The following is a 22,622-nucleotide window of genomic DNA, read 5'->3' on the forward strand; positions in this document are numbered from 1 at the left end:
AAAATTGGTTTCCGGTTGCCGACCGACTCTATTAAATATGCGCGACCCATATTATTGTATTGGCATTTGGTGAAATACGACCGAGTAAGACCAAAAAGGTCTTTGATCATTAAAATTATTTGATGAGACCATCGGGACGCGCAAAGTCAAAATAAAGTTTTCTTTCGTCTAAAATATCACGTGTGCAAATGTTTTGGAATGCGTCATCGCGAGGAGATGCACAACCCAACCCAACACAACGCCAACACAACACAGCATGGACCTGTGCACCGTATCTGTCGTCTGCCCGTGCAAAGCACCGCCACAAATAATTCGATTGAATACTAAATAATTTGCAGACATAATTAATGAGGTGAAAGCGTGCCGGTAGTATGCGTCATTGCATGGGGGTCTGTGCGAGTACAGTGACAGAGACTCAAATGTTACCCAATAAATCTGCGGGTCTGCTGCTGATGTTACGCCGCTTTTTAGCTGCGCTCCACAGTTATGCTCAAATTAGTGCCCCTAAAGAATTCTGAGGCAACATGGCTGGAGACGAGGCAGCCAATCAGTTCTGCTGACTAGCCAAGCCGTGCAGACGATGGGATGTTCTGGGTTGTTGGCAACTGTCGTGACAGAAATAAATTAACCAACCTCCAACCTTTTGGTATGTGAGTGATGCAGCACTTTACTTTGGTTTGGAGTTGAATTAAAACTCTAAAGTATTCAACCAGTGTGTGGACATTCTATTCAAAGTTTTCAAATGTTTAGCTGTAGGCATACAGTGTTATGAGTACTTGAACCATTCATTATTTAAAAGATGGTATTTCAGGCAAATATTGAAGTTATTAAAAAAGAAGCCTATCCATCATTGCCGTAGGAAAAAAAATAAAAAAAATCCTTGCTACTCATCCTTCCCACGAATTTTTTTATAAATAAAATAAAATAAAATAAATCCCTTGCTACCCATCCTTCCCACGAAAATAAAAATAAAAAAATAAAATAAAATAAATTCCCTACCACTCAGCCCAAAAATGACAGCCAATCGGAAACCAAAGTTTTTTTTTGTTAGGCCTTAAAATACCAAAACCACACCATTTTGTTGAAAGGTTTATAGCAATGGTTTTGAGGGTAACCATTGCTAGTATAGAGTGTTTGTTCAGCAACAGGGGGTCTCCTCTAGCAAAACTTACTATGGTAATATAGAACTATTTGACAAAAATATATAATAAAAAGGACTTCCAGTACACACTACAGCACCTTTAAAGATAAGACCAATATGAGGTGCTGCTTGTGGCAGCAGTCAGGACACAGGTGTGGGTTTGGGTTCATGGAGTTGCTGTTGAAGAGGTGAGTTTAGGGGTTCTTGCAGGAAGCAGACAGGATGTGACTCTGCAGTATTACAGAGATGTATTGATTGCTTTTCGCCGCCACCCCTAAAGACCTCTCTTTGATCCTAAAGCCGATATTGTTTTGTAAGATAAGAACCTCCCCAGTGTTATTATTGGCTCTTTCATTCGATCTAGGATAGAATAGGCTAATCCTCCCATGGTAGACAGCCTGGCACCCAAAACTCCATACTACGCCATAAATACATGACAAAATCTGGACAACTTCAATCATTGAATCACTTAAGCCCTATATACTGTAGTTCTAGGGCTCTATACTAGGCAAGGCAAGGCATGGCAATGTTATTTATATAGCACCTTTCATACACAAGGCAATTCAAAGTGCTTTACAGAATAAAAACAAATACAGAGTGCAACAGTGCACTTTAAAATTAATACAGATTATAATAGATACAATTAAAATAGGAGCATATCAATTACAACAAATACTCCCACCTTTGATAAAAACAGAAAACACAGCTAATTTAAAGCCCAGGCAAGACCTAGCTGTTATTAGACATTGGGATAGATAGCCAATGTTAAATAAATACGTTTTTAAATTGGACTTAAAAACGTCTATGGTTGGGGATTTCCTAATGTAACCTGGAATATTATTCCAGGTTTGTGGTGCATAATAGTGAAATGCTGCATCACCATGTTTTGTTCCAACTATCGGGTGAACAATTAGTAGGCCAGCCCCAGATGACCATAAGGTTCATATGGCTTCAGCATGTCTGAGATGTAGCTGGGCCCAGAGCCACAGGCGCCTCGCTTTTTGCAGCGCGTAGTGAACTTACGGCTATTTTCATACTTGGACGAAGTATATATAGGGTTGACGTGTTTTTGTAATACTATTCTTCAAATCCTCAATGTATATACCGTAGTAACTAGTTTTCAAATAATTGTAGTGGAGTAAAAAGTGCAATATTTGTTTCCGAGATGAAGTAAAGTAAAAGTATTGAAATTTTTATATATTCCAGTAAAGTAAAAGTACCTCAAAATTGTACTTGATAACTCTTAGTTACTTTCCACCACTGGAAATGGCAGTTCATTTTGACACTTCCACAGTCAAATGAACAGTGCCATGTTTGGTGTGTTGGACTTGGAAGGACTCGCAGCTCGCTGACGAGAATCACAAAGCATTTCGTCTCCAGAGCCGAAGGACCGCAAACTTGAAGCGCTGACCATTATGATTCTTACTGGTCTGCGTTGTCTGAGGAAGGAGAGCCAAACTGGGCAGCTGTTACAGTGTTTTCCTTGGGGCCCTTCCCAGAGTGGTCCCATCAATTATTCCATTGTTTGTGTTATTCCTGAGTTTGGCTAAGCATCACCTGTGGCAAACACATCCTGAATGGCGGTCAGGACACGAACTAGAATGTTCCATTCCATTAAAGAGGTCAGCGCTGCGTGTTACAGCAGCAGAGACCAGTCAGCAGTCATAACACATGTATGTATGAGAGACTGTCTGCATCAACTGACTAGAGCACGGCGCCCTCTGGCTGTGCCGTGCGTGCATGCGGTGCTTGTGTGTGATGAAGACATACTGTAGCTTTTACCTGATTTACATATTTTCTGTCTCCAGGCAAACAGATTGTCTTTTTTTTTTTTTTTTTACTTGATCTTAACCACTTAGTATTAATTACAGCTGGACTTGAGTTACAACTGTACTTTGTCCACTTAATCCGTCTACACCAAATCTCTTCGACCAAAAATAGCCAATTGCGATCCATTGTGAGCTTGTAGATCTGCTATTTTTGGCCAGAACATGGGGTGCGATGATGGGGGACGATGGGGTTCAGGTTGTTAATGTATTAAAGTCTTGCATTTACTTGTTGCCTCAGGTCAAGGTTCGGTTCGGAAGTACCCTGCTGACATCACAGTCAAGTTCCCTGACACCACTGCTCTCGTGGGACAGAACATCACCCTGGAATGCTTTGCGCTGGGGAAGTAAGCATGAACAGAGAGAGAGCATGGGCTGGCTATCCGTGAATACGTCTAAATAATGTATGATCAAAGCAAACTGTGAGACTTCAGTCTAATCGTAAGCACTTAAATCTCAATATCCTTGACTGGGGGCTCTATACTTCCGCTCCTTTTTTTCTCTGTACACACCAAATCTCTTTGCTGAACATATTGTGGCCCCAGAATAGGGATGCTAGGGTTCATGTGGTTAAGCCCTATAACATTTGTTGTACAACCAAAGGTAAGCGATCTACAAGCTTGTGCTACTTTTGGATAACAAAAAACAAAAAAAGGTTATGTGGTCAATACTACATTATGCGAGTTTTCCAGCTTATGCAACACATTACTGTAGATTGCAGATCAGTTGTTTTTGCCAAGAAACTATGGAGTATGAATAACTGTAGACTTTCAACTCCAAATCTCCACACACCACCTCTTTGCTTTCCGCTTACATTCGATGAATGACAAATAGGGTCTGTTGCTGAATGATGAGGCTTTAATGGAGGATCAATCCCACATCTACTGTAACCTGAATTAGTAACAAAGTAACAAAGACAGTGATGTACACAGTAGAAAATGAAATGGTTCTTATCGTAACATTAAACTCTTGTCTTGTGCACCTACAGTAGTAGTTGTACTGTGCTGAAAATAAGAGAGAAAAACGTGCTTTTGTTTGTAAGCAGTGATCACACTGGTTACAAACAGACAGTCAAACAGTCAGTGTTCACGATACTCCCATTGAACGATGGTGCTGCGTGCTGAAAACAGCAGATTTCCAAGCTCACAACACGTCAAATCTGGTGTTCCCAGCACGCGACTCCACCGCTACAATGAGCTTCAGAGGGCAGTAGTACTTCACACAGCATGCCATAAAGCGTGGGGTCTTCAATAATATTGTATGACCCCCCTCCCTCCCCCCACCAGCCCTATCCCTCAGATCCGCTGGAGGAAAGTGGATGGAGAGCTGCCCACCAATCACAAGGTGAGCATGGCGGGGGCCCACCTTCACCTGTTCGACGTGCACTTTGAGGACGGGGGAGCGTACGAGTGTGAAGCCTTCAACTCCAAGGGGAAGGACTACCACCGCGCACGTGTAACCGTGGAAGGTACAGTACAGTATGAGCGTTTGGCCATTTTCCTGCTGTTGACAGTGGTACTTCTTCATAGGTACTTTATCTTAAAATCAGTGGGGGAAGAAGTAAGTAAAAGTAGCGGTACCACAATGTAGAAATACTGTTTTCAAGTAAAAGGCCTGTATTCAACATTCTACGGTCGTTCGACCAACCGACTTCAAATTCGCATGACGTGTAGAGTCGGTCGGATATGCGGTTGTTCAGAATCGACAGAAAAGGCTATGGCCTTTTCTGATGAGTCAATTTATTCCCATGGCAACCCTGCAGCCTTTGCTTGATTTGGCAAATTCCCCCACACCTCTCCAATTCCCCACACCTGCCATTTGATTAATTAGTCAGTTTGCACTCTCCAGACATTCTCGACGTTTACTACATACAGTCTAAGGACTTTTTGGACAGAACTGCGATCCCCCCCGATATGCATGCTCATACTGTCCATATACTGACAAGGAGCTCCTTATATGTTCATAAAAGGGACACAGGCAGACTGGCAGTTACAACGAGTACTCTGACTACTGCTATTGCATAACAGGGTGGGGAATGCATTCCCTATTTGCGTTCCCACGTACGCCAGTACTTGCATAAAGAATACAGGTTTAGTAATACCAAAGTAAAATACTAGTAAAAACGTTTTTAAAAAATCTGCATTTTTCAAATAACCAAAGTATAAAATAGGGCTTAATTGGTTAATGTTTAGTCTTTGTAGTAGGCCTAATAATAATACTCAAATTCGATAAAGGTAACTGAAGTACTCGAGTAAAGTGCAACCACCTCAAAAGTGTACTCACAGTCAGTACAGTACTTGAGTAAGTACATATACCTTTCAACCACTGCTTTCCTGCTGTTTACATCAATAGTTTATGTGCAGCTTTCTCTTAACACAAACAATCAATAGCCCCTCACACTTTGCGATCGATATCAGCTGTAATGGCTCTGTAGTGTAGCAGGACTAGGTGCACTGCATGCACCAGTCGCCTGGCGTTGGACCAGCTGACCAGCCAAACGCAGCGACAGTATAGTGGTAGTTTTTCTTTTATGCCTGCAGTATTCCCGCAGATTATATCGACTCTGTCGGGTCAGGCAGTGTTGTTGTTGGCAGCAAATTTTGATAGTTTATTTAGTTTTAGTCACATTTTAGTCACCTGGAACGTTTGTGTTAGTCTAGCTGATCTACAAGCCCACAACACGTCGCAGCACGGCGCGTTGTGGGCTTGTAGATCAGCTATTTTCAGCATGCAACTAATTGTAAAATGACTTATACTGGATCTCTTGTCCACTAGTCCCTTCCTCAAATTGAGTTAGTTTTTCTAGTTTTTATTTGTTGACGAAATTGTCAGTATATTTACAGTAGTCTTAGTTTTAGTCATCATAGCTTAGTTTTCATTTAGTTTCCATTTAGTTTTTGTTAGTGGAAAAAGGTAGTCGACACTGGTCGGGTGGAAACCTCATAGTCTGCAAAGTTACTTTTCAGGATTCAAATTAAAAAAATAAGCTCAAAATGCGTCGCTTCTTGCAGATCTGCTACTTTTTGTGTGACACTGTAGTATATGATCAAGTAGGGCATTAATTAATGAAAAAAACCATAAAATAATGGAGGTTTCTGTCCGACACCAACGATATATAATATATAATATAGCTTTGCTGTTCTTCCCCTTTCTACAAAAATCAAACCCAGTAACGGCCCGTACCTCTCTCTCCTCTGCAGCCTTTCCAGAGTGGGTGGAATACATCAACAGCACAGAGAGAGACATCAACAGCGACTACACGTTGTCCTGCGTCGCCAATGGCAAACCAAAGCCACGCATCAGCTGGCTGAAGGACGGCACGCCGGTAATATTCAACGTCAATATTGCCCCATAGATAGAGCCGTTTTGGCGTTGTACATATACTGTACAACGTCGTCCCGGCAGCAGGTCACTTAAGAACCCACACACCCACTCGGTGGTACCAGCCAGAGTAGTCAGGGGTGGCACAATCCTCACAGACTGGCAGACTGGCACTGCAGGGACAGGAAAGTACATGTTGTTTTCTGAGAGGGTGCCAGCGTAGGTTGTGTAAGCTCTCCATAGTAACAAGCCACCGCCAGGCCCCTGAACGAAAAGAGTCCCTGGAGAGCACCCGGCGCTGGCAGCGGTGTGCGGGGTAGGCCGTTTCATGTCTCCCTCCCGCTCCCATGCATCACATTATGCATTAATGAGGTTGCTCTCCCAGTCAAATGAAGTCACTGTCATTCTTATACAGCTATCATTTGTGGCGCCAGCGGGTGCAAAACACTGCATTGCAACACGTGAACGTGTCAACAATCGAAGACTGGATTCCGCGACTGGGGGGAGTGAGGGGGGGATTTGAAATCTGGCCAAGAAGTGCAGGACGTTGATGTGTTCTCCCGTTTCATTTTGTTTTCCTGCAGTACGACAAAAAAAGATTGCAACTCAGAGGCTTGACGTTTCAAGATTCAGGGATATACCAGTGCACAGCAGAAAATCACCACGGAGTCATCTATGCCACCGCAGAGCTGCGTGTCATTGGTGAGTGAACAGCACAGCCACTGACTGGCTGAGTCAGAGGAATATATGGTGGTGATCACACACACTGAGATCCATTGCTATAGGCACAGGTGCTTCAAAAACGCTTTGGCAAAATAGTGTATTGAAGAAAACCAAATGATGATGAATCACCGACGTCGAGTCTTGATAAAGTATCAACCTTTCGTCTGCATTGCCACATTCCTATTGCATCTACCGCCATCCATCAAAACAGGATGGCGGTAGACTGAAAAGTTGAGAATATTTTAGGATAAAAAAGGCTTGAAAAACACGCAGCACAAGAAAGGAGCACACACACCCAGGCCACACCATAGCAAAACAAGGGTTTTGCTGGTAAATGCATTTCTAGCAATGCATCTCATGTGATCATCCCCTAAGGATCACTTACTCACTTTACAAGATGAATAATTAAAATATACGCCCTGCTACATTGTCAAATAAGATTTGAAGTAAAAACAACGTTTAGTGGAGCAAGACATACTAGAACACAATATTTCAATATCGCCAGTTGCCCATGTATGCGCTAAGATCACACAGTATTTAAACATCTATTCATGTGAATAACATTAGCAAGGATTGTGATGAACAACACAAGCTGTCCCACTCCAGAATGTGCTCCCACGTTTGAACACAATCCAGTGAAGAATGTTCTCGGAGCCAAAAACAGCCGGGTCATTATCGCGTGTCGACCGAAGGCGGCCCCCAAGCCCACCATCACCTGGAGCAAAGGCACAGAACTTCTCTTCAACTTAACCAGGTCAGTATAGCCTCTCGTCATGGTCCAGTAAGGCTGCTGTCTGCATTGTTGTTTCTGAGGTGCAGAGGCGTCAATTGATTATGGCAAGCTATGGCAGCTGCCATACCTGGCTCCAGGGGAAAATAAATAAATGTGTTTTTTAAGAATCCACACACATAACCATCCAGTTGAGTAGTTTTGTGATATCACCTATGCTCCCTATAAACAAATAAAAGACATTGCATTTAATGGCATGGCCAGACTAATTTCACTGTATTAGTCTGGAATCTGCAGGGGCGGATACAAAAAAGATACTCCATATTTGCATACTAGGCCCTGATTAACCCATTCTGGGCAGGAACCCCTTTTGGTGTTTTAAGCATTATGTTATACTTTATATCATTTTTGGGCTCCTTGACATGAAATATTGAGAACCACTGATGAGGTTTTTCAGAAAATTGTCATTGTCAGAAAATATTCAATCACAAGCGGGGCCAGACTAAACTGCAGAGGGCCTTTATTTTTTATCTTTTTGCACTGGCAGTCAAATACATTAAATGCCCAACTAGCTACTTCCTCCACTCGTCATGTCATCACTATGCAATTACAATGTTAAGTACTGTACATATAATTCATTATATAAACTGCTGTTAGATATGGACTGGTATATAGATACCAGAAGTTGTGCCTCATCTGTTGGCCTACCTTTAAGACGACGCACAGTTTATCATAGTTGCATGTCTCCTTTGCTTTGTTTTGAATAAAAAAATGTTCTTTTTCTGCGTGTGACACATCTGGGTCACAAGGATGTAACACATAAGAGCATTTTGTCTGGGAATCCCTGTTAGCAAAAAAAAGCATCTTTCTTGCACACGATCAGCCACTCTAGCGCAAAGTGGTTCTGTTTAGCAGTGTGAGTGCTGTGACACGCTGTCACAGCCTTGACATTAAACCCAACCTAAAGCTGCTTTAGTTAGCAGTATTAGTTAGGGCAGATAGAGTGAGTTGGTAAGCTCCCCTTCCCCTGCCTGCCGCTCCTCGCTGACAAGTCAACCCTAATTTGAATTCAACAAGACTATACTCAAAAAGTGTGACTCGAGTTGAGTCCCTACCCTCTTTCAAAACCCCCATGAAAGAGCACCCCAGTTGCAATTTTCTTGTCTTCTAGTGTGCCAACAAAAATTAGCCCCACAATTTTGCTGTAAATATAATTTTACTGTTCCTAGTATTGATGCTTTCTTGTATACAGTAGTATTGTATGTCTTAAATAATTGAATACACAGGACCACAAACTGTTAATAAAGAATTTAATCAATTAATCAATCAATCAGTCAATCAATCAATCAATCAATCAATCAATCAATTAATCAGTAGAGCGATCCAATCAAGCACCAAGGAATCAATGCTGGATGTGAAGCCCATTTCCCATCACAATTTTACCCATGATTTACCCCTGTAAGCAATAATTCTCTATTCAAGCAAATGGGTGAAATAATTTAGTTCTAGTCTATTTTTAGTTGACAAAACATCATAAGATTTTAGTCGACTAAATCTAAAATGTATTTTGGCGAGCCGTGATAATGCTGAAATGCCAGATTTTTTACCAAAAATCTACATTGTAGCTAGGTTGTGGCTTGTAGATCGGCTAATTTCAGAGCGTTAAACCTGCACACAACCAAACATAAAATGATTTGACTTTTAGTTATACTGGACATCTTCTCCACTCGTACCTGTACCTCACTAACATTTGTGACCAAATTTGACTGAGGGACTGCCATTGGATTTTTCTTTTTAATTTTCTTTTTTTTCATGTCATATTATGAAAGTAGGGAATCATAGCTTCAAATTGACATATTGGTTGTTCAGTTTGACCCACCAGCTTTGGAGATAATGGCTTATAGAGTAATGTCTTGCAGAAAACAGGCTTGAAAGGTTCACTTCTGTCTCTAACATTACACCTAGCTACATGTTTAAGCATTTATTTCATGTCATATTCATATTTACATGTCGATTTCAGCTCTGACACTTATTTCAGACATGCTCTAGTATGTGAAGAGTCTACAACTCATGAGTTTTTCTCTGGTGAAAAGCTGGAATTTGCGCGATGGCAGGCTCTCAGTCAAATCTGGTCACATTTTTGTCTAGTTTTTATCGTTTGATCATCATAGCTTTATTTTGTTTTTGTTTAGTTTCCGTCATTGAAAAAAGGTAGTCGACAAACATTTTTCTTCATAGTTTTAATTGACGAAATTAACACTGGTAGTAACCAAAATTGTAAGCAGCATTATGTCCTCTGATAACATACAGACATGTCTGTGTCTGTATGAGTCGGTGACCGTGAGAGTGTGTGAAATGGTGACTCTTCTTGAGCAGTTTTGCTGCTTTGTATGCATGACAGTGATCACAAGGAATGCAGGGAGATAATTAAGGTTCAAGGTTCTTTATTGTTACATCTTGTGTAGGCCTACAGGTGCATAAAGAGTTAAATTTACTTTTTTTACTTTTTTTTTTTTTTTTTTATGTTTTAAAGAATTTCTTAAAAAAAAAAGAAAGAAAAAGAATAGCTCAAATATTTCATACTCCCCGAGGAGAGAGAAAGCGCTCAGAGCACTTTCATGAGCTTTCATCATCTACACCACATCCATAAAACATGCTGGCCTCCTGACCTTGGTATTTCTACCTTTCATCCTTCCACGCGGTATCTCTGCATGTCATGTCAGCATGTGGTGGTGAAACCTCAGCCTCTCCCTCTCCTCTCTCTGCCCATGGTGTTCATCTCTCTCCCTCTCCTCTCCTCTCTCTGCCCAGGGTGTTCATCTGGGAGGACGGCAGCCTGGAGATTGTCAACGTGACGCGGTTGGACGAGGGGAGGTACACATGCTTCGCCGAGAACGACCGGGGCAAAGCTAACAGCACGGGCTCTCTATCCATCACAGGCAAGTGCTATATAGCTGGAGCCGCAGCTCATTTCAAGCACACACGTGCAAATAGCCCACGGTGTTGCTCTTGGCGCGACAAATGTTGTTGCTATACGGTTACTGATAGTGCAGCTGTTGTGGACATTAGCGGGGCAGCTGTTCCTGTCAGCATCCGTCTTCATCCGCGGCCTCTGCACCTCCAGCTGTCCTCTGAGTGTCTGACCTATGGATCCTCTGGTCCTCAGGTGGACACTGGTGGGGCTATTAGTCAGTGCCCAAGGGCACAGGTGACAACCCAAGATCAAATGAGAAGAGACAGGATCTTTTTTTTCTCATCCCAGTCCGGTGAAAATCAAGGGTAGGAGGGTTTGACTTGAGAGCCAACGATCCGTTCATAAGATCTTTGAGTAAAGTCTGTTCATGTAAAGATATTTATAGGGCTGTCACCTCATCATAGTGAAATGATACAGTATGACCCTTCAACCACTTAAACCCCACATACTTTGTTGACCGCCCTCGGTTTGCCAAAAATATTTGTTCTCATACGCTCACAAGGTTTAAGTGGTACATTCTGCTGCTCTATATTGCAAATGTTGGGTTCTCAACCGCACCAAGTTGAAAAGGCTAGTCTCTCCATGGTTGTAATTTACAGAATTGTCGATTAAATCAACTAATTGTTTAGTTGCCAAATTCATATGGCTGTTATTTAATGTCTTTAGTCAAGGTCAGCCCTAAAGATAATTCTTCTCATGTTGTTGATACGACATGATAGCTGGCATGCAATGCAATAGAAGATATACTGCTGGTTGAAGCCAATGACAATATCTCTACATAGCTTTGTTGGATATAAAGCTCTTTAATGCCCCCTTCTGTCCACATGAGAGCATTGAGCTACTCCACCCTTTTCTCATAAACAACCATAGAGCAACTATTCATTTAACCGTATGCTCCCCCAGGTCTCTGTATTAGGTTCCCTCCTGTTATCTTTGCCAAAAAAAAAAGATTAAGCTCACAATGCGTTGTGTTGAGACACTTGCAGATCGCCTGTTTTCACAGAATGTTTGCCCCTAGGATAAGGATAAGGCTCTAAGGTTCAAGTGGATTAAAGACGGCACAGGGCTTCTATAGACAGGCTAGGTATTTCTCATCCAAACACATTCTGTGTTGAATTTCAAATCACCTGCATGAATATCGCATCACCATCTGTGTTGTTCCTCATCATCAAAGCCCACATTATCCTCAAAGCTGAGTCGCTTTCATCCCTCCGCTCCAGGGGTCCTCCTCACCATGCAGGCAACATTTCCATCTAACTTTATTTTTTGACGACGAACATAACCAGAAACTCCTAGACATAGACTTAATAATAGTGTTTCTGTATCAGTTAAATCTGTGTCCCATTCTGAAGAAAACCTGGAGACTTGCAAGTAAGCCACTATATCGTCTTTGTCGGGTGGAAACCACACATGTCCAAAACTGTAAATATCAAAAGTAACAAGCTCAAAAAAGCATCTCTATGAGCTTGCACATCTGCTACTTTTGATACTAAATAAATAAAATATGGAGATAAGAGGTTTCTGCCCGACCGCAACTGGTATACTGGCTGTATACAGGCAGCAATGCAGCATGGTCAAAATCTATTCTGTGTTCAGGATTTCAATACTTAGTACTCAGTGCAGTCAGTGGACAACTTTTGCCACAGATCAGTGTTGATTTTGGCAGCAAATTTTGATTTTAGTTTTAGTCATTAGTCTCTTGAATAGTTTTTATTTAGTTTTAGTCACATTTTAGTCACCTGGAAGGAATGTCTTAGTGTTAGTCTAGTTTTAGTCGACTAAACATAAGATTTTAGTCGACTAAACCTACAGTTGATTTAGTCGACTAAAATGTATTTTGGCGGGCCTTGATGCCGTCGTAATGACTGTTTTTACACTTGCTAGTGATAATAGCCGATTTTCCCCATGCAACCAAGTGTAAAATGACTTATACTGGATCTCTTGTACCCTAGTCCCTTCCTAACATTTTAGTTTTATTTGTTGACAAAACTGTCAGTATATTAGTGTTAGTTTTAGTCATCATAGCTTCGTTTTCATTTAGTTTCCATTTAGTTTTCGTCAGTGAAAAAAGGTAGTCGACGAACATTTTTTCATCTTAGGTTTAAGTCGACGAAATCAACACTGCCACAGCAGATAAATGCTGTTGTTCTGCCCACCAGTCAATTGTATCCTTGCGTTATTTCAGTGACTACCATTGTCACCCCTACACTTTTGCTGTGAATGGTACAGCCCTTTAAGTTGTGTTTGACACCCCCTAGTGTTCCTGTTTAATGGTACAGACCTAGGGGTCGATTATGCAAGTGGAACAATATTACATATAATATTACAGTTTTATGAGCTGGGGGCGTGTGGTATGTCATATTGCAATTTTGGGCATGTTAAGAAGCGCTTTTGACACCCCGCGGAGTGCGCAAAACGGCCTTGAATTAGTCATGGGTGTGTTTAAGGCGTGTTTGAGACGTACCCAATCAACATGTCCGTACTATTCTATTTACCAGTCAGCTGATGTCACATACGGAATGCGCACTTTGGGGATCGTGGTATTACATTTCTTCAGGCTGGCACCATAGAAGACATGACATGACTTTGTCACATTTGGGTTAATTATTCCTATTGCACTGCATGCTATCACCTTTATGCCTCAAAAGAACAGACCCACCTATACCTTTCAGATCGGAATAGAACTGCGAGTAGATAGCAGCATATTGGCAAATTGGCAATCCATGCGTAATGTTCCCAGAATCGTCTAACCCCCGAACATGCAAGTTCGTTTGATATTGTTTAATTCGATAACGATAGAACCATGTACCATACAGCGAATGAAAGCAAGATTCCTAAGGAATATGGAGATTTTTACATTTAATAAAACGGTTGAGAAATGAGAGAACCATGAGTGTTTATAGGCTAATATCAACGTTTTTTTATGAAAGACAAACGGGCTGTGAACTTGAAGAGCTCAATCACCATCCCGACACGGAAGAAATATAGCCTAGTGCATGCATGCACTGTTGCACTTGCACACAGTAGCCTACACACGCTCTTTATTTGTTTCTATTGAAAAACACCAGTAAAATAACGTTCATTATATTTTATTTCATTCAAGTCACGACGAAGGAATGAGTTGAATGCGTGCTGCGTAATGCTGTGGCCCCGATGGTATGGTCTTCGCTGAGTTCGCTCGTAGCATTTTATTGAAGAAGACTTGAATCGGGTGTGATACAGCATATGAAAGCAAACTTCCCACGGATTATGGAGATGTTTTTATTTATTTTTAAGGTTGAGAAATGAAAGAATTATGGCCGTTTCTAATCTCAACATTAAAAAAAAAAGACGCAAAACGAGGCTGTTGCCATGTCTCATAGAAACAAGTAAATAGGTCTATAAAAATAAGCGCATATAACAGGGGTCTGTAACCTATTTTAAATGAAGTGCCATGATAGTGAGTCTGCCATATCCAGATACATTTTTAATGACACCACATTAAAATAATGTTAAATATGTTCTTGCATTGTTATAATGATCATTATATATATCCCCCTGCAGTCAGAGTTCATAGTTTTAATGAATGAATGTGATGCATTGTGAGCTGGTATAGATCTGCTATTTTCAAAAGTAATCTTGGAATTCTTTTATTTAATTTTTGGATTAGCCGTCCTTAGTTGGGCAAATGCATTCATCTGGGGATCCTTGACATGGGAATGTGCTGTGTGAGGATCACTGGTTTAAACAACATTAGGAGAAAAGCCCAAATAACCACTTTAGAAACAAGAAAAGCAACCACAAAATAGTACAACTACCAATATTTACAAGCAACTTTACAGAAAAAGAAGCCGCTTATAATAAACAGACATGGCAACACTCTACCAGCCTCCCAGAGCCGCTCAAGTGTAAAATCAAACAGTGCTTGTTGCGTTTATGAGGTGGTCAGACCCACGTTTAATCGTTATGCGCTGAGTGTCTTTAGGTCAAGGGGCTTAATAGCAAATTGCGCAAAGCGGAAATAATTAACATATGGACACTCCCACAATGCTAAAATATTCAGGAACGCCATATGCCATAATGTGTGTGCGTTCAACACGGGCCGAGTGCGTTCAACACGGGCCGATATGCCTTTCATAATACGAATGTGCGCAGAGCGAGGCCAATTTATGTATTACCATAGGTAAAACGCACCTTCAAAATCTAGGCCCTAGTCTCATGTTACCAGACAACTATTCCACAATTTCCGAATGCTATATAGGGTGCTTTCGGAAATGCGCACCGGGAATGTGGTCAGTTTGTTGATTGTGGTGGGCGGTGACGTCACAGAGTGCGTTCAGTGTGCCTTATTTACGAACGACCACAGCTGTGACGCATTCACACCAGACAACCCCAGCTTCAGGTTCGGGTCGCTCAGTGCGGGCACTCGGCACACCCGGTGCGCAGCGCACTGGATTTTTTAACGACAACGCACCGAGTGCACTGAATAAACGAACGCCAAGAGAGCACACCAGTGCGTTCAGGGCGCATTTCCGAACGCTAGAGTCTGGGACTATAGCCCCCATGAGCTGAGTAACGGAAGCTGCCATTTCCGTTCACGAAAAGATATGTTTTATTTCCTCTTCTGCTAAGCAACAAGCTATATATGCTTAAATGTTTTATATTTATATTAGGATAAATGTGCGCAACTGTAAAGACGAAACGGAAGATGCTCCACTTCCGCTTTATCAGTTCATTTTTGGAGCTAAATCAAAGATGGTTTATGTATGAAGATGGGCCAACTTCATTGGAGCCACTAGACGCGAAATGGTACACAAAGCCTACAAATGGTCTCCTAAATATAGTAGGCGACGGCGTGGTTTGCTTCTCCCCTCCCGAAAGTTTGTTGCTGGGATAAAGAAATGTCATTAACAAAGTAGATGTTCTCCTGATTTGTCTCGCTAAAAGAAGCCACTTTACTATGAATATCTTGTAAATATTGTGTGCCTTGTGATGATTGGGTCCAGTATTTAGTTCAGTGAACATGGAGTTTAACCTGACCCCGCCAGATGGGGCAGCAGAGAGTATACTGGGTCCCCCCCCTCCTGAACCCGAACCCAGTGTACTCTCTGCTGCCCCATCTGGTGGAGTCAGGTTACATGGAGTTAAGCAATGGTTCAGAGCTGTGTTCATGTTCATTCTCCCATTTGGAAATGATTAGACTCCAACATTTTTCCCGTCTCCTAATAATGTTACCGCCCACCTCACGCAGATACTGGAAGTAAAGCAAAGTTGTCCTCTCTTGCTAATTCTTCTCCTGGGCTAAATACAAGCAAACTTATGCTGTCATTTCTGTTGTTGTTCCAGGCAAGCATTGTCTGTAAGTGACTTTGATTATCAATTATTTAGGCTTGAATTAGTTGTGTGAAAGTGATTTGTTCATACAGCATTGTTCATACAGTATGCTAACTTCTAAGGCCTTGTTGACACAGCCTTTACACAGCCTTGTCTCATTTGTATTAAGTACTGTGATGTACTGTAGCTGTTTAATCAGTGCTATTTTCTTTCGAGTCTTTATATATTATTGTTGCATGGATTTGGTACAGTTCTTATGTTTGTGAAATGAGTATTCACATATATGGTATACTTACCATAACCTCGAATGTAACCTACACTTATATTTACATTTACTCACTTTATCCCATTTAGGCCTGACCTTGAAATTAAAAAGAAATCGTCTAAATCCTCCAGTTTTCTGAAATAAATATTTTCACGATTTTTCAAAAATAGCAGACCTACAAGTGGCACGCTACGAGCTTGTAGGCTAGCCTACATCCTGACTCTCATGTCCTCTGTGAATGGAGTTTGGCTCGCTGTCTAATTGTGGTTGCTACACCTTAACCCATTTTGGGCGGGAACCCCTTTTGGTGTTAGCATTCCGTTATGGTTTAGCTATTGAAAAATAGCAGATCTACAAGGTCATAGCCTGCCACCGAGTGGCGCGCTACGAGCTTGTAGGTCTGCTATTTTTGAAAAATCGAAGAACGACTGACATAGAAACATAGCTTTTTCAGAAAACTGTCAGGATGTAGAAAACATTTTTTGAATCTGATCTCAGGTCAAAATGGGTCAAGGAGGACAGTATAGCTGTCCTTGGCACAGACACTTTGATGACCCCTGTGTCGACCCCGCTCCCTTTCCTCCCACAGATGCCACCAAGATCACGCTGGCTCCGTCCAACGCGGACGTGAAGGTGGGGGAGGACGCCCGCATGCAGTGTGGCGCGTCTCACGACGCCTCCCTGGACATCACCTTCGTCTGGTCAGTGGACGGCAGGGTCATCGACGTGGACGAGGAGAGCCAGCACTACGAGCGCAGCGCGGTGAGAATCATGTCACGGCTTGAGGTTTCACAGCGAACCGTGTGTAGTCCAGGAGGCTTTTCTTTGAGTGCTTTGCCTGATTCAAGTTCAGTTTTCGACCCCGACCACAAAATATCAGGACTCTGCGTTCTAAACTTGGTCCTGGAGACCATCCAGGTCAAATGGTATAATTATAGAAACATTTGAGGTCACACTGATGTCCGTGATGTTTTCATTGGAATACCTGGAATGGAAAAAGGCAGCCCCCTTCTTTTTTTTTAAATGAATGTGACTACAGCAACCATTTAGCATGCCTTACCCAAGTAGCTCAGACTGATGTTGCCTGTGCACCGTATATCAGTTTAATAGCAATATCCGCTCACATCCATTATCGTTGACATGGCCTCTCTCTCTCCTGGTGCAGCTCCCTAAACCGTAGGCAGCGGTTAGCATTTCTCATTTGTCGTTATACTGGCCAAGCGCCATCATGATGATTATGATTGATGATGGCCCATTTCTATACACAACACTTATTATTTTTCCCTGTCACAAAAAGGGGGTGTATGTTCCAGTTAATGCCATTTATGTGGTATCAGCACTGCCAATATGACTCATGCAGTTTATATACTAGTTAGCTGTACCAAGTGTTACGGAAAGATGTGTTCTCGTAAAAGATTGACCTTGGTTTGGCGGTCAGCAGCGAGCGTGCTCTTTCTCCCGTGACAAAGTCCGTCCCTCGCCTGTCAGCTCTTAATGAGGCGTTGGTCTAAAGCCCGGTGACTAAAGCTCCCTCCAGTTCACTTAATTGGAAGACCGAGGTTTATATCTCAATCCCTTCTGCCTTGGTATGGGGTTGAAGTCCTGCTTACAGCCGTGTACCGGGCTGTAAGCTGAACCTCTGAGCGTTTCACAATCTATGTTTTGGGGCCGATGAAATGTGCATCACAATAGTGCTGCAAAAGTTCATTGAATTAATCAATGTAATCGATTATATTAAATAATAATAATTAGTTATTTTGCGTTAATTCGAGTATGTATGAAAAATTCAACGGATATTTAAAAAAAAACGTTTTAAAAGAGTAATCAATAGGACAATAAGTAAGCTAAGTAAGAGGTTCGCACTAACGTTGCACCACCGATCCCACCAATATGTCTGAGTCATACTGTCGGGGGCTTTGTCAGAGTACCCGCTGTCTGTCTGTGTTCCTTTTGCATGCCAATATTATGGAGAACCCTTAGTCCTACTCCTCCTTCCAGCCAACACTCCCCACTGACAGGTAGTTAACCCCCCTTTTGATTTACATCAAAAGGGCATGTGAGCTCAAACCCACAATTCAACATTTTGGCGTATGGGGCCTTAGTCCTACTCCTCCCAGCCAACACTCCCCACTGACAGGTGTAGTTACCCCCCAAAAGGGCACCCTGGGCAAGACCGCGACTGAAAAGACTATCAGCGGAAGTGTGGGATTTTAGCGGAAGTATCGCCGAAGGAAATTACGTTGATGCTTTACAAATCAGTTTACATTCTCCGCAAATGAAACAAGTGTTGTGATTGGTCGGGAAAAGATCGTATCCGGGGGAAATACATCTGACGGATATTCCGGAGGATACAACCGCCGATAGCTTCTCTGCCTTAGGTTGTGACCAGGCTTTTCTTCTCGCAGATAAGTAAGCCTGGGACCGAGGCTACCAAAAGGGCATGTGAGCTCAAACCCACAATTCAACATTTTGGTTTTAAGATGTTGATATTCATTTTGTATTCATCCTTAGGACCCCAAATCACACCTTGGAAAGCAGGAGTGTCTAGATAAGCTACTCACTCTGTGTTGTGTTCATCCAGAATGGAGGCTCCAGTGGGGAGCTGCTGATAAAGAACTCCCAGCTGAACCATGCAGGACGTTACACCTGCTCTGCCCAGACCCCCGTCGACAATGTCACCGCCTCTGCCGACCTGGTTGTCAGGGGTGAGTCGTACACACACACACTCTCACGCACGCACGTGCATTAGGCACACATACGCACGCACACACTGCATGCATGCATGCATTCAAGGCTATAAGACTCAAAACAGGATTATTAATAAACATGCACACAGCAGTAATAGTATGCACAAATTCAGCAACTGACAGGAGTGACAGAGTGGGAAATGATTTATGTCAATGTTCATGAAATAGTGTCTGCTCTATTAAATATGAATCCAATCTTGTGTCATTCATCGCTAATGTCGTTAGAATAAGAAGTAGTATAAACTCTGTAAAACAGTCTGGAATATTAAATTACACTCCTAAGGCAACAAACACTGCTATGATATCCTGTGTAATGAATATACTCCTATAATATTCCTTGTTGTTGAATATTGAATATTGTTTGAAAGTGGTGTGTACAGTGTGTGTGCGTGCGTGCGTGCGTGCATGCTTGTGTGCGTTCGTGCGTGCATGCGTGTATGTGTGAGAGAGAGACAGAGAGAAAGAACTAAAGCACACACGGCATGTTCTCGAATACACAGTCGAATATAGTGTTTATCTAACTCCAAAGAGCGTACAAATGGACGAAGCCAAATGGACCCTTACGGTTCCATTTGGCACACGCGTGTGTGTGTGTGTGTGTGTGTGTGTGTGTGTGTGTGTGTGTGTGTGCGTGTGCGTGTGCGTGTGCGTGTGCGTGTGCGTGTGCGTGTGTGTGTGAGGACGGAGGAGAACATCTTGCCAGCGTTACCAGACCATAGCCTTTTTGCCGCTAACCCTGAGGCTCCATGCGAGAGCGGAGACAGTAGAAAGCTCTGGAAAAAACGCTGTGGAAGGAAATGCCTCGTGTCCTGCAGCTAGGTCAACCACAGGAGATGCAGACGGTGTTGCCAGAGTTTGCGAGAGAAACAAGCAGCCAGGTCTATGAAAACAAGCCCAAAAGAAGTGATTAATTAGGCCACATGAGCACTTTATACCTGTATGCGTCAGCTTTTTTTAAATGGCCAATCTACAAGCTCAATGCGTCTGTCTATCTGTCTGTCTATATCTATATCTATATATCTATATCCATCCATCTATCACGCACGCACAGATATAGAGAGGATAGAGCGAGTACTGTATATTGAGTTACGTTTTTTGGATTGGATTCACGTTGACACTAATAAAGGGAGGTTATTGTAACAACTGAACATTAGTAAACATATCGTGTCAGATTAGATAAGAGTAGACCCATTGGGGGCACTGTGGCTATCATTTTCACATTACTCAATACCAGAAATGTGTTGGCTACAGCAGTGACAACTCAAGCAGGCTTGGAATACCTCCAGAGATCTCCCATCTCTCACCACAGCCGCTTGACGTGGCATGCCATTGATTGCGCTATACTTGTTTCCCCCCCGACCGCGCGTGCGGATGTCGACAAGTACGAACCCAACACCGGCAACACACTCCGAGGGCCTTCCACCGTGCGCGTGTTACATTATGTACTTCCTGGATGATTCATCATGCTCCTACTGTTTGCACCCTCCACACATCCTGATGAGTGAGTGCCTGACTTAACCCGCTCTCCCTCCGTGGCCCTGAAAGTAGCCCAGTGTTGGCGGACAAAGGGCCTCTTCAGACAGCGCAAATTAAAGAGCTCTAGTCGGTGATCCGGTCGCCGGTGATCCCTGGGGTGCCCCCCCCTCGTCGCCACGACGACCGCTGTCGCTTTCAGATCAGGCGTTGACAGACGGCCAGGTGAACGCGCTGCAGCGGCGGCTGCTGCCCGTGACGTTTTTTCCCCCAGAGTGGAACCAAAACACGGGGGGCCCCCTCCCCCTTCGGGCCCCCTCCCCCCTCCTCCGGGGCCGCTCCTAATGGAGTGCCAACTGCCAACAGTCAGGGAAACGGAAAGAGGGGAGAGATGAAAGACAGCCATTTATCAACAGGCAGATGAGGAAGTCGAATCCGATACGTGAGATCGGCACGGCCAAAAACACGTCTCTGCACCTGTAGCTTATTATTAGCCGGGTATTTGAGATAGGGCGGAGAGCCGTTTTAATAGTGTTATGGTAGTGTACTGTTACAGTCTAGGAACTGAGTCATGCCCTGTGATCTTCTCCCGGTGTCTGTCAATATCACCAATATTCACAAGAGCTTGATTTGATTTGCGAATCGTGCTTGGTCAAGATGCCATGCACCCAAAACAAAAAAGCCTGACTTGCACTGCCAGTCGTGCTCGTCTCACTCCGACGGCGACGGGCACGCGGTCTGTCTATTTTTAAGCCCACAGGCACCACAGCATATAGTGCTTCGTCCACACAGATGCATAGAACACGTGTACAGTACCTCATCCGTCACAGAGATGGGACGTATTTCTCAGAGATATCCTTAGTGTGCTTCACTACTGCTACAACTTCTCTTCAGGGAAGCGGAGTGGAGGCTTAACGGCCCCTCCGGCGCTATGTCTAATCGCCTTAGTTCTTCACATTTGTATTCTGTGACAGAAATGAAAAAATGGAAATCCTTGGCTGATTTCTGGGGGCTGTGAGTTGGACGGCTGACCCCATCCCCCCCCCATCCCCCCCTGCCGACACATGTCTGGGTTTTCTATTAGGCCATCGTTTTACTCAAGAAGTAGAAGTGAGAAGAGCAGAGTGCCCAAGGAAAACACCGGATGGAAAAGAAATGTACGCCTCAGGCTCAGTTAATATACTTCTATGTCAATGTGCCCCAGGTTCTAATTTCTTAATCCATCAATCTCAGCTGATGTCTTTTTTAGAGGGGGAGTTATAAGTGTGAAACCCGCAGAAGTGCTGTGTTTGATATGCATCACATACTGTACAGACTGAGCTGTCTTTTTTATGGGTGGGGGGGGATTGGTGTCGAGGCATGAAGTGGTTTTAACCACACTCTCACGTCCTAATTCAGGGGCAAACATTCTGCAAAAATAGCTGATCTACCAGCTTGCAATGTGTTGTGAGCTTGTAGATCAGCTATCTTCGGCTAAGAGATTTGGTGTAGGTGAAAAACAGGAGGAAACCTAATATAGAGCCCTGGGGACTATGTACAGGTGATTAAGAGTTGAGTGGTTTTACAATGATTTAACCCTCTGAGCATGAAATGGAAGATTTGGTACCCTCTTAATTCCACGCCTGCGTCTTTGGAATATGATATCCTGTTGCTGCTGCTGCTGCTAATATACTGTGAATACATTACACGTCAGACAACGTTTATGTGTCCCCACTGACTGTATTCTCTCCACTCTTTCACACCTCCACCCACATCCTTTCCTTTCCCTCCCTATAGGGCCCCCGGGCCCCCCAGGGGGAGTGCGGGTGAGCGAGAAGACCCACAAGAGCGTGAGGTTGCAGTGGAGCCGTGGCGCAGACAACCACAGCCCCATCTCCAAATATACCATCCAGTGCAGGGACTCCTTCTCAAAGGACGTGTGGAAGGAAGCCACGACATGTGAGTGCTCCAGTCCACTGGCTGCTTAAATAAACCTCCGCTACCTTAATGCTCAGCTGGTGCTAGAATAAGGTGAGTCAGAAGAACACGAGATAGGTCCTTGCAGTGCGTGGTTGGCTGCGTGTTTCTTAAAAGATGGGTCAAATGTAATTTTGGGATGCCACAGTCACT

The 22,622-nt window shown here is 43.1% G+C and overlaps 1 protein-coding gene across 2 annotated transcripts in view; it reads left to right on the forward strand.

The window, feature by feature from the left end:
* cntn1a (contactin 1a) overlaps positions 1-22,622 on the forward strand; it is a 129,036-nt gene that overhangs the window by 93,056 nt on the left and 13,358 nt on the right. For both annotated transcript variants that reach the window (XM_083763727.1, XM_083763728.1), the window contains exons 8-16: positions 3,209-3,314; positions 4,254-4,435; positions 6,168-6,292; positions 6,873-6,990; positions 7,618-7,765; positions 10,553-10,680; positions 16,883-17,055; positions 18,875-18,998; positions 22,290-22,451. In XM_083763727.1, the coding sequence (XP_083619853.1) occupies positions 3,209-3,314; positions 4,254-4,435; positions 6,168-6,292; positions 6,873-6,990; positions 7,618-7,765; positions 10,553-10,680; positions 16,883-17,055; positions 18,875-18,998; positions 22,290-22,451 (1,266 nt within the window). The remainder of the gene's footprint in view (positions 1-3,208; positions 3,315-4,253; positions 4,436-6,167; positions 6,293-6,872; positions 6,991-7,617; positions 7,766-10,552; positions 10,681-16,882; positions 17,056-18,874; positions 18,999-22,289; positions 22,452-22,622) is intronic.

This window comes from Protomyctophum parallelum (assembly GCF_964188405.1).
Source record: "Protomyctophum parallelum genome assembly, chromosome: 4".
NCBI lineage: Eukaryota > Metazoa > Chordata > Actinopteri > Myctophiformes > Myctophidae > Protomyctophum > Protomyctophum parallelum.